Genomic DNA, 12,212 nt, shown 5'->3' with positions numbered 1-12,212 from the left:
ACCGGTCCACAGCCCCAAAAAGGTTGGGGACCACTGGTCTACAGCCCCATGTGGATTGATGTAACAATAGATTCCTCCATGTGTTTATAGCAAAGTAGAAAAGTGAACCGTACTATAAAAGTATTCCAAAAAACCTTCATTTAGCCTAATGTAAAAATATAAAAAAAATCTTCATTTTGTATGTAAACTCATCAACTCCTATATGGCTTTTCCCTACCTCTCCAATTGTAGGGGGATTTGAAGTGGAAAGATTGTACAAAATAGTTTCTTTTAAGGGCTAACTCTCACCGCGGAGGGATACATAGGGTATTCCATGTCGGGCTGTGTCGCGGAGGAGAACCGCTTTTCTACACGTGGGTTTTTTCTGGACCACAGATGTTTACATTTAAATGTAAGTACCGTATTTTCCGGACTATAAGTCGCACCGGAGTATAAGTCGCAGTAGCCAAAAAATGCATAATGAAGAAGGAAAAAACATATATAAGTCGCTCCGGAGTATAAGTCGCACTTTTAAGAGAATAGTCCAACATTTATGAACAAATTCAACAAGCCCGACATAACGTTGTATTTGACATCAAATGCGATTCATACGTCAAATTCGAGTCCGCTGAATCTTTTGATGTGCGTCTAATTTAATGCTCAATGTTTGTCCGAAAATGTGTTCATAAACGAGACACTCCCATTGGAGAAGCTGTCTGAAGTTTTTAGCCTCATCGCTGCATGATGGAGGCTTTGGCTGTCTATCTCGTTTAAAATACACAGAAGATACGGATGATGTTGAGAGGTTAAGTTATTTATTTTAAAGAACACAAAAGCATCTATAATCATCTCTCCATTCTGGGTTTAGGACAGCAGTTTTTTATCTTTTTCTTACGGCGATCGTTACCTTCTAGCCTGCAGGAGCTGCATCTAAATGACAGTTTTTAGCTGCTCTTCTGTCTGTTTATAACCCAGTTTGATGGCTTGTTGTCCCGCATTCGCCCAGGAAGAGAGAAATAAAAACAATAATAATAATGTCTTGATGCAAATGAGAAAAACATCATAACATCCATGAGGAAAATGATTAGATTATCAGGAACGTTTGTTTTGAACAGAACTTATTCTTCTGTGTTTCTGTCAGCTGACCGCAGTAGATACTGATACACAAACCTACAGTGCCCTCTAGTGGTTGTTATTGGGAAACAACCACCAAAAGGTAACCGGTTTAAGTGGGGAAAATAACAAAAATATGAGCCTATTTATGTCTAACAAAATCACATATAAGTCACTCCTGAGTATAAGTCGCACCCTTGGAAAATCTATGAAAAAAGCGCGACTTATAGTCCGGAAAATACGGTAATGAATTTTTGTTGTAGCATGACATTTTTAAAGTTATGAAACCGTTGTTATGTGTACTCCGTGCTAACGTAACTGACCAGTGACTTTTGATGACGTCATCACGTGGGAGTGACATCTGAATTTGAAGACACTATTTTTCCATAACTCTATGTTTAGAGGGCTACATGTATTGGTAGGAGAAGCTGAAGGGACAGGGGAAGAATTCGGATTCATCCTAAATGCGACGGTCACATCCCAGCTCAGTCCTTTCTGAGTGGAGTTTGCATGTTCTTGTGCATGCATGGATATCTCCTGCTTCCTCCCACTGTTCAAAAGCCTGCTTCAAAGGCTGATTGGTGACTCTTAATGTTCGTAACCCTTGTGCGATCCTAGGTATGTTGACGTTGGAGTGGGGTCATCTGGACAACTTTTTTTTTTCAATGATTTTTGATATTCACTGGTGTCCGTGGCAAACGTGAAGTCCTGTTCACCTTCATCCAAATTTGTCATAGGATTTAGAACACGTCAATGTAAGGGTCATCTGGACCCCATAGGATAGCACAGGGGTTCAAGTGTGAGTATGAGTGTGTAGTTATCTTTCTGGGATAGAACAGAGAACTGCCTTTGACCTTCAGTGGCTGGTACAGGTTCCAGCACCCTCTGACTTCCACAAGAGATTAAGCAGGTTTAAAAACATGATGGAGGGATTGGTTGAAATCAAACAACTTCTATTCAAAAAGTTGTGTTTGATCCTGGACAGCACTCTCCCCTTCACTCAAAAAGCCTACTTCCACCTTTGGAACATCCACCATCTCCATTTTCCCTCAACCCTCATTCTACTACCATACTGGTCCCTTCTTGCCGGCATTCTTGTAACTTCCTTCTGCTTTGACTCCCACAAAAAACTCTGCAAACTTCCACTGGTCCTAAACTCTGCTTCTCGCATCATCACTCAGACCTTCTCCTTCCATCACACCCATACTCAAGCAACTTCACTGGCAACCCATCACCTACTAGATCACCAACAAAATCCTCCTTCTGTTCAACCAAGTCATTCACTCCACATGTTTCAAGTCTCCTTCAAGTCGCCACTCCTGCTTGCTCCCTCACGTTCTTCCTCCCTTCAAGTTGTTATCCCCACCACCTGTCTTATCACTATGGGGACCAGGGCATTAAGTCACTCTGTCCTACAACTCTTGAACCCCTCTCCGGATTATGGACTCACTTCCTCACTTCATCTCCAGCTTCGAAACACATATTTTCAAACTAGCCTACTCGTCCTGATTTCTATGCACTGGTTCAGAGAAAGGCTCCTTATAAATAAACTGTATTATTATTTTAACTCTGCAGAAACTGAATAGAGAATGGTTTATATCAACCCTGTGCTTTCATTAAGCAACCTTTTTGGGGGACCACTTTGTTTAAGAGAGATAAGAAGTTATATCATTCCATCCATTTTCAAAACCTGCTTAATCCTTAATCCATCCCATTTCATGGGAATGTTGGAGCCTATCCCAGTCAATGTTGTACAACCCGAATTCTTCATAAGTCCATCACAAAGGAACACAGAAACATAAAACCACACATACTTAAGGTAGAATTTTATTTGAGAAAAAAAAAGTTTAATCTATAGAACATATTTTTGGGAAACCCAAAGTACAAAACCGATGTATGCATGTGGATAACATTCTAACTCCTCATAGAAAGATGCAGCTATGGACTCGCCTCCTAGTGAGAGGTGAGAGTGCTAACCACACTACGGTGCAGCCCCACTAGTACTTACTCACATGACATTACTACAGTGGAAACAACGTTTATATGAATCATTTTGTAGGAGTGAAAACTGAAAGTGCTTTCCTCTTTCTACGCTAACATCAAGGTCTTATTGTTAAGCAGAAACATGTATCGTTACTCCCCAACAGACAAGATTAATGAGAAAATACTGTTTGGCTTGTTTTATTTAGAATACCTTAAATTCACAACCTACAGCAAAAAGCATGTGTTTGTGTGCAGACTACAGTCATAAAAATGAAGAAAAATAAACAAACTTGCCTGCGGTCTTCTTTGTACCACTCAAAATCTGCTCTCGGGACCGCCGAGGCTTCACACTGCAAGACTCCTTTCTGTCCAAGTGAAGTACCTGTGCTTCTTGCTTTTGAAATGAACGGAGGATCTACAAGTCAAAGTAAGACAAATGTTACAACAGCATTATTGGGATTATGTTATTATTTGGTCTTAAAATGAGAACTGAAAGTATGTCATCAATAAGTAATCTTAAAACAGATGGATTCAGAGGGTTTTATACATATCTATATACACACAAAAGAGGAATTACAATACTTATATACAGCTTTTTAAAACATGTTCCTATCTCAGAGTAATAGCAAAGCCTGGTAGATTTCAAACAAAGCCCTAAAGGAATATAGTTTGATCAGTGATTGTAATGTCTTGGCTTGGCTCTTACAGTTGACTGTGAGTTGCACTGTCCTGATATCAGGGTCTGAGATGTCATTAGAGGCGATGCATTCATATGATCCCGACTGCTCCTTGGTGACTGCTGTCAACTCCAGATGTTCCCCTTCAGCTACGAATGTATAGATCCCTGTGAAGAGGAAACATAAAAGCGTTTATTAATTAAAGTGTCAGAAACTCGAGGGAAATTAAATACTTTCTTTCCATTTTCACCACGATTTTGACTTGATGAAAACTAATTATGAAATAAACCAAATTGTTGCAAATGAAATAGTTTGACCTGATTAGGTTAAATTATAGTTAGGATTAAAGTTTAGTTTTGGCCGCAAGTTAGTTTGATGAATTATTGAAAATTCTTGCACTTGTCAGGCAAAAGAATCTTCTGTTTAAATGTATTTAATTTGCCATTAGTTATTAAAGTTTAATAGAAATGTTGATTTTGACGATCGACTGAAATTCTAAGCAAATACATTGTATATATTGGATTTTGAAAAGGCTAAATGAATCTAATAATAGACAACCAATTTCTCATCATTTTTATAGGAGGAATTTAAAGAGAGAAAAAAATTAAAAGAAAAGAAGATGTATTAAACCTGAAGGAAATTCAAAAGCGGTCAACTGTTTGCATTTACAACCACAAAAGCACATCCAAAAATAAACAATAAAAAATTAAACCATAGCAAATTAAAAGATTAAAGTCTATTAATTAAAAATACAATACAACCATAAAAAAATAATTCAAAGAGGTTTTCTGTTGATGCACAGTCAAAGAGTTGTACTGTCTTATAGGATGAGGGATCGTACAAGGGGGTGTGATTGGTTACAATGGCCCTGAAGTTGAACAGCCCTCTACCACGTCCTCCATGGGGGCCATCTTCAGTCCAATCACAGAACTCACAATATGGATTAATTTGTTCAGCTGGGAAATGTTCTTACTGGTTCTGCACCAGCACACAGCAGCATAGAGGGGAGGCACTCTCCACCACAAACTGATTAAACATGAGCGTAGCCTATATAGAAAGTACAGCCTGGACTAGCTTTTCTTGTTAAGGTGGTCAATCCAAAGGTACTTGTAGGACTGAAGCATCTCTTAGGCACCTTTTGGCATCTTTTAGGCACTATCATTCTGACAGTTGTAGAAGAGATTAACAATCACTGTTAGGAAGTGACATATTACTAACCTTTGTGTTGTTTTATATAGACATTGTAAATAAATAATTATTACTGTGAGAAATATTTTACAAGGTGGAATATTAGCTAATATGACTGGATTTGCACATGACAAGACATAGGAAAAGTGTTGGAATTATAATCACAGAATGAAAGATTTGATTACTGCTCTCTGCCCACAAGTGTCTAAGAGCCCTTAGGCAGGACACTAGCTCACACAGTGCTCCTGCATGCCAAAAATACAGCTATTAAACTGAGTAGAAACCAGAAGCAGTGTCAAAGGCCAACACATACTGACGTTTGGCTAAGGCCCCTTCCGCCTCACTTTTTGACATTTCTGAGAGTCCCTAACTGGTCGTTTTTTGACAAGCTGGTTGTTTGTAAAATTAAAGGTCCACAACCCTCGGGAGCTATATATAAGTATTGGATGTGCACTGGTACCGGTACCCTAACCTTGAACCAGTACTGGTTCTGATCCGGTACTGCGCCCAGTACCAGGTCTGGTACCGGTTCAGGTCCCATACAGCATCTAGTCCGGTGTCAGGTTAGGGTACTGGTTTGGGCACCGATTCGCTACGCCTCACAGTACTGGACCGGTTCTGGTTCGCAGCCCAGAGGTTGGGGACCCGTGATTTAATGGGAACAGCCAGTACATTAAAAAATGATGACTTGGGGACACCCAATACATCAAAAGTGATGCAGAGGGATCCTTAACCAAACGTCAGTCAATATGTAACGACGGGAGTAAGAACGTGATGTAAAATCATGCTCTTATGAAAGAAAAGTCTTAAATTCTTCTTAAAAGGGTGAGAAATATTGTAGCACACTAAGTTTAATCAGCAGAAATGCCAGTCCAACAATATCTTCATATTAGCATATCATTAGTTTTATAAACCATTAGCTGCAGCTGGCTGGATAAGCGTGAGAGGGAAGGTTATCAGTTTGCTGCATGCAAGAATAAAATGTTCAACCTTTTAATTTATTGTTGTCATTATTAATAACTTCATTAGGTAAAAAAGTGAAGCAGTTAGTAGATGGTGCCAATTATTTTGCTGTTTATTAGTGAAATCATAAAAGATAAACAATTTTGAAGCCCTGAGGTTGAAAGGTTGTGAGTTAAAATTCTCGGATGTGGATGTGTGGATGTGTGGATGTGGTTGCAACCTCATAGCAAGTGACTCCAGTGTCAAACAGAGAGGGGGTCAATGGATGTTTCTCTTGTGGACTTCTTTTTTAGGAGATGGGCTTCGTTTCCACTTAGCAGTTCAGTACGATCCAGTTCAATCCGGTATTTTTAGTAATTCCATTGTAAAATGGACCCATTAAACAGTTGGCCCCATCCGCTGTAGGTCCATAGAAAAATAGATTTAAAGATGATTGAAATGCAACTTTAATTATAATTTTTTAATTATGTCATTAGAAATTTGCCTGTATGTTGTGGGCGGGACTGTTGACACAGACTTAGGCCGCCCCTACCATCATTTATCTGCTCTCCTACTAGCTTACAGCCAACCAAGCCCAACCTAACATAAGTGGTCCAACAAAAATGGCCAGAAATATTAGAGCCATACAGTGCAGGCTCAGTGCTAGATCTCAACAAATTCTGTGTGACAGTGGAGTGTGAAATTACCACATCTGTGTTGTATGAGCTTGTGTATTCTGCCTGGTGATAATTAATAACGCTGCACCAGTAAAGCACTCATGCAAAAGAAGTCTGTGGCCCCCTTGTGGCACTAAACCCAGTCAGTGCGATGACAGAACTTGGGTTGTGAGTTGAAACGAAACATGAAGACAACTGGGAATGTCGCTTATGTCTTTTTCATTCAAGCTTCATCAGGTGTGCGACTGGCTCTGTAATACGCAAAAAAAGTAAAGCATAATGCAAGAAAAGGTTCCTTATTTAATGTAGGACGGTGTGGGAAAGCTCCAAAGACTAATCACAGAGCGTATGCTTCAGAGTACAGACAGCTTGGGTTTATCAAGCAGTTCTGTCATGTTTTTGCTCCCTTGGAACAAGAAAGTAGAATACAGGAAGTTCAATTGAGCTGAAACAAAAACAATCTGATTCTGTCTACTGACAGAAGTAAAAAGGCATGAATGAAATATCATACTTTTTACTAAAACCACGAGAACCCTGATATAAGCAATGTAGAGTCTACACATTCTATAAAAAGGTTTTAGTTTAAGGTGGTGTTGTTATCTTTTGTGAGCTAAAATATATATTTTTAAAAAAATATATATAAAAAATGTTCTTTTTAAAAGTGTTTTGGATAAAAAAGCACTATGTTTGTGACACACTCATGTTGCTCCTGCTAATCATAGTTTAGGCTCTGAGCTTCCCCTCTGACTCCCAAGCATCCCTATGAATATAAGTGACAGTCTGCTGGATTTTACCAACAGGAAACAGTGATCCCAGCTCTTTTCAGGTCACTGTAGTTTTCAGGCCTCCTGTAGTTCAGGAATGATTCTTCATCTTAGGATCATTGAGATCCCATAAGGTGAGATCCTTCATGGAGCTCCAGTCCGAGGGAGATTGACAGTCATGTTTAGCTTCTTCCATTTTCTAATAATTACTCCAAGAGTGAATCTTTTTTCACCAAACTGCTTGGCAATTGCACCATAGCCCTTTCCAGCCATTTTCTGCCCACTTTTAAACCATATGGGGCCCACTTGGCCTCGTTGGCTGGGAAGACAGCGCACAGAATTTTTTTTTTTTCAATGATTTATCTTCCCTGGTGTCTGTGGCAGACATAAAATCCTGTCCACTTTTTTTCACTGTTGTCATGGGAAGGATCACAGATCAATATAAGGGTGGGGTCATCTGGACCCCATAAGAGAGTATGAGAGTTAAGAGATAAAATAAAAAAAAAAATCATAGTGTGTTCAGATATTTCACTTTATAAATTTGTTCTGTCATGAGATTTATTTTTTTTTCAATTAATTATAACCTGTAGAGTAATCCCCCCCCTTATTCGCGGGGGTAAGGGACAGAGGACATCCGTGAATACGGAGAACTCCCCTGTCACCCGTTCCTCACCCGTGTCTGATACCAATCCATACTCCTCAAAAACACTTCTGATCATGCTTTGTAAAACATTTACTTAAATTTGGAGTATTGCTCAACATACAGTTTTTTTTTTGTTTTTAAATTCATAACAAGACACTTTATGATGCAGATAAGGAGTGTCAGAAGTGTGTTTATTCCTTCATCAAATAATTAAGGTTCTGGCTGATTATTATCCTCCACACTTCTCTTCTTCAGCATATCAGGATTCTTTTTTTCTGTCAGCTGATGCCATTTCTCCATGAAGGGGAATGGAGAGAGGAGGGTGAGGTAGGCGACATGAGGAGATGCATGGCAGCACTGCAGCACCTCCTTTGGACACAAAAAATTCACACAAACATCTTCAGTTGTCTGAGTTTTTGTGGCGAATCGTAAGAGTTGTGACTAAAATAAGAAACCACAAATAAAGAAACGCAGACACATCGGGGAAAACTGTAATTATTAATCTAATTGTCCTAGTTATAATCTAAACTAATAAATGCTTGGAAAGGCCTCATTTGGAGGTGTTTTCATTTAAACTTTTGTGAAATTGTGGTGCAGTAAAAGATTAAAAATACAACTAAAAAAGTGACTTTATGGAGTTTTCTTAGCATAACACTCTTCCAATCTTTATTTTTAAACCACCAGGGGCCCGTTTCAAGAAGCAGGTTCAACAAATTTAGAGTTCGAACCTGAACTTAGAGTCACTGGACTAAAAATTCCTAAACTCAGGGTTTTCGGTTCCAGAACAGCTGAAAATGTTTGATTCAATCAACTTGAAGTTGTTAGAACCAGAATCAGGTGTGAGCGTCGCGACCATAAAAAGCCCCAATCAATGGAGCAAAGACAGCACGATTCACCATGGCAACGGGGACAAACAGCTGAGTTGACTACTTCCGGTGGCGGAAATTGATAAGTTCCTTCAAGCATATGCGACTATAGGAGAACATTTACTGCAAGAAAAGCAACACAGCTGCAGCGGTAGAACAGAGAGAAAATATCTGCAGTTATTTGAATCATTTCTAATAATGAATAAATAATGTCAGGAAGGTTATTTTGTCACTCGTTAAGGAATGGTTTTTGATCTGTTACTAATTTAACCAGTAATCCCCGTAATCGCATGTATGACCAGTTTTGGTAAACCCCCCACACACACACCCCCCACCTCCCCCTACACACACGGATATCACTGCACGTTAAAAAGAAACTGTAGCTGCCTGGCATATGTTAAAAAAGCATTTATTTAATTTTAATTCTCATGACTTAAAAAATATTCGCCGAATTCTTTTTTTAAGCATAAAAATAATTTCCGCAGCCGGGAATCGAACTCGCATACTCCGCAGTGAGAAGCAGTGTTGCTGACAACCGAGCTAATGTTCAACACAAGCAAAGGATGGTAGATGATTTGAAATATTTTCTCGGTGTTTGACATCCCATAATTTCTATTGTTGAGGGTCTGAAATAAGGAAAAGAAAACAGTATTTTTTAATAGCGAGTCCCTGTAAAAACTCACTATTTATAATATCGCTGAAATAAAAATGAATTGGGAAACTGCAGTCAGTCGACTCGTGTCCTCCAAATCCTCTACCGACGTAAATAACATTTCCTCTGGATTAATCAGCCTCCTCTCTACATGATCCTCTATGAATGAACATGTCATTTTGGTTTCTACGTGGTGGAAACTTGACGTCTCTAATGTGAATGTTCTCTAAATGTTAATGAAGAACTCATATTTGAACATCTTTCACTTTAAAAAGGGGCGGAGACCGCAGAGAACTCTAAGTTTCCTGAAGAAAACCTGCTACCGACCAGGTTTCGTTCACAGACTCAGTTACCATAGTGATTGATTCTGGGTTCAGCTTAACCTGCTTCTTGGAACGGGCTTGGTTTCGCCCACTTTCCCGGGTTTGAGTTATCTCTCTTTCTGGAACCGAAAACTCAGAGTTTTGCCGAATTTGGAGTTCACGAACTCAGAGTTCCAACAAAACCTGCTTCTTGAAACGGGCCCCAGGAGTGACTTTTTCAATTTCAAACTATTAGGGAAAAAAAAAAACAGAAAACAAAAACATTCAGTTCAGAGTGAAACAGCAGAAACACTAATGAACAATTAAAAAAAAAATCGTCTACAAGCTACTCATTAGTAGGGCTGCCACGATTAGTCGACTAATTTACTATTAAATTAGTCGACGACTAATTTAATAGTCGATTAGTTGTTACTTTTTATTATATGGAGTCAGAGTGTAGTAAAGTTAAAAATGATAATGACATTCTGTTAGATTTTTGGACTATTTTGACATTTATTTAGGATTATTAGGCTATTTTAGAGTTTAGCTAATATTTCAGCCATATGCTAGTTGTTTTAGCTAATTTAGGATTTGTTCTTTTTTTAGGCTAATTTGGAGTTTGGCTAATATTTCAGCTACATGTTAGCTATTTTGGCTAATTTAGGATTTTTTCAGTTTTAAAGCTAATGATGGTTAAGATGTGTGCTTTACATCCAGTTTGCGCATGACCTGATTAGTCAACTAATCAGTAAAAATTATCGGTGATTAGTCGACTATTAAAATAATCGTTTGTGGAAGCACTACTTATTAGTAACATAGCATGTTGACATACCTTAACTCAGTTAAACGTCTGACGGAATCAGGCCTCCATGTACCCCATTCATTTATGATATACATTTCATCTGGCGTTATGGCTTACATGACTGATAGTTGTGGCGTTCTGGAAGTTCTGTGGTTAGTTCAGTGGTTAGTTCTGCAAAGAACACAGCCGTGTGCCGCGTACAGAAACACCAAGACATACTCTGAGAGTAATGTAAGATATGCTTTCAGCTGAATTCAAATATCACCCAAAAACCTGACTGATCTAGAGAAGATCTGTGGGGAGGAGATGGCCAAAATCCCTCCTGCAGTTTGTGCAAAAAGGGAGAAAAACTACAAGAAACATTTGACTTGTGGAATCACAAACAAATGCTACCACATGTAAACATCGATTTTTTTTTTTTTTTTTTTTTTTTTTTTTTCAGGGATTCCAACACTTATTTGCAGCGGTAGCATAGGCTATGCATAAATGATTTAAAAGATGATGGAATGTGATTTATTTTAGATTATGTCTCTCACAGTGAACATGCACATGAAAATGAGAAAAACCCCTCCATGATTTCTAACTTTTCTTAACATTTCTGTTCATAAAGTTAGCACAAACTGGGAGATGTGTGGGGAGCTGCAGCCCTCTAAAGTCTCAAAGGAACTTTGGGAGGACAGCCTATTTATTGGTTATATTTTTAAAAAGAAGTATGGAATGAGCTCCCATTCTCCCTCCGTTCCCTGGACCCTAAACTCTTTTAAAAGCCAACTAAAAACATTTTATTTTGATAAGCATTTTGACTGAAACTGTTTTTATTTAGGCTTTAGGTGATTGTTTTATATTCTACATTTTCTTTTATTTTGTGCTTTTTAGCTTGTGAAGTTTTAGGTTTATAACCTTTTAAGTTTTCTGTCTTTTAACTTGTGAAGCACCTTGTGATGTCTGTCTGTGAAAGGTGCTATAGAAATAAAACGTACTATTAGTATTATTTTTTATCTGAATTTTTTTCACAAAGATAGTTATTTTGTTGTTTTTTTAATTTCATAAATAGGTTGTTTATGTCATTAAAATGACGATTATTTATTTCCTGACTTTTTTCCTATGAAGATCCATGAAAGAGTTAAACATATTTGGCTATGTGTGACTTTCTGGAAAACCACAAATGTTTACATCTAGATGCACCCGGCTCTTGTTGCACTTTTCCCGCTAGTCTATAAATTGACTCCAGCCCCACATAAGAAAAAAAAAAAAGTTATTCTTACAATAACTTTCACAAGAAAACTTTGTGGACCCCTGCTGTAAGAGAAGGGTAGCTGACCATTAATGAGGGTAAAGCTCTCAAATGTGATCATGAGAAATGCTACAGCAGAATGTTTCTACATGCTGCACGGTAACATGGCACTGTGGTCATTAAAAGCCCTGATACTTATGTGGCAGTCATCGCTTTAAGTCTGGAGAAAGATCTGCCCTGGAGGTTCTATTTCCACACAGTAGCTGCCAACAGAAAAATGATAATAGATTTATCCAAGGTGACTTCAGCTCTTGGCAACAGTTCATGTTCAGCTCTTATTGGAATTCATGCATTTTCAGGTTGTGACTCGACAAGTGCTTTCCATCGCTA

The 12,212-nt window shown here is 38.4% G+C and overlaps 1 protein-coding gene across 2 annotated transcripts in view; it reads right to left on the bottom strand.

Moving 5' to 3' along the window:
- opcml (opioid binding protein/cell adhesion molecule-like) overlaps positions 1 to 12,212 on the bottom strand; it is a 163,492-nt gene that overhangs the window by 8,420 nt on the left and 142,860 nt on the right. For both annotated transcript variants that reach the window (XM_024261690.2, XM_024261689.2), the window contains 2 exons: positions 3,782 to 3,919; positions 3,370 to 3,490 (listed from right to left, as the gene is read on the bottom strand). In XM_024261690.2, the coding sequence (XP_024117458.1) occupies positions 3,370 to 3,490; positions 3,782 to 3,919 (259 nt within the window). The remainder of the gene's footprint in view (positions 1 to 3,369; positions 3,491 to 3,781; positions 3,920 to 12,212) is intronic.

Source organism: Oryzias melastigma, linkage group LG14 (genome assembly GCF_002922805.2).
Source record: "Oryzias melastigma strain HK-1 linkage group LG14, ASM292280v2, whole genome shotgun sequence".
NCBI lineage: Eukaryota > Metazoa > Chordata > Actinopteri > Beloniformes > Adrianichthyidae > Oryzias > Oryzias melastigma.
This window is presented reverse-complemented; position numbering and strand designations above follow the sequence as displayed.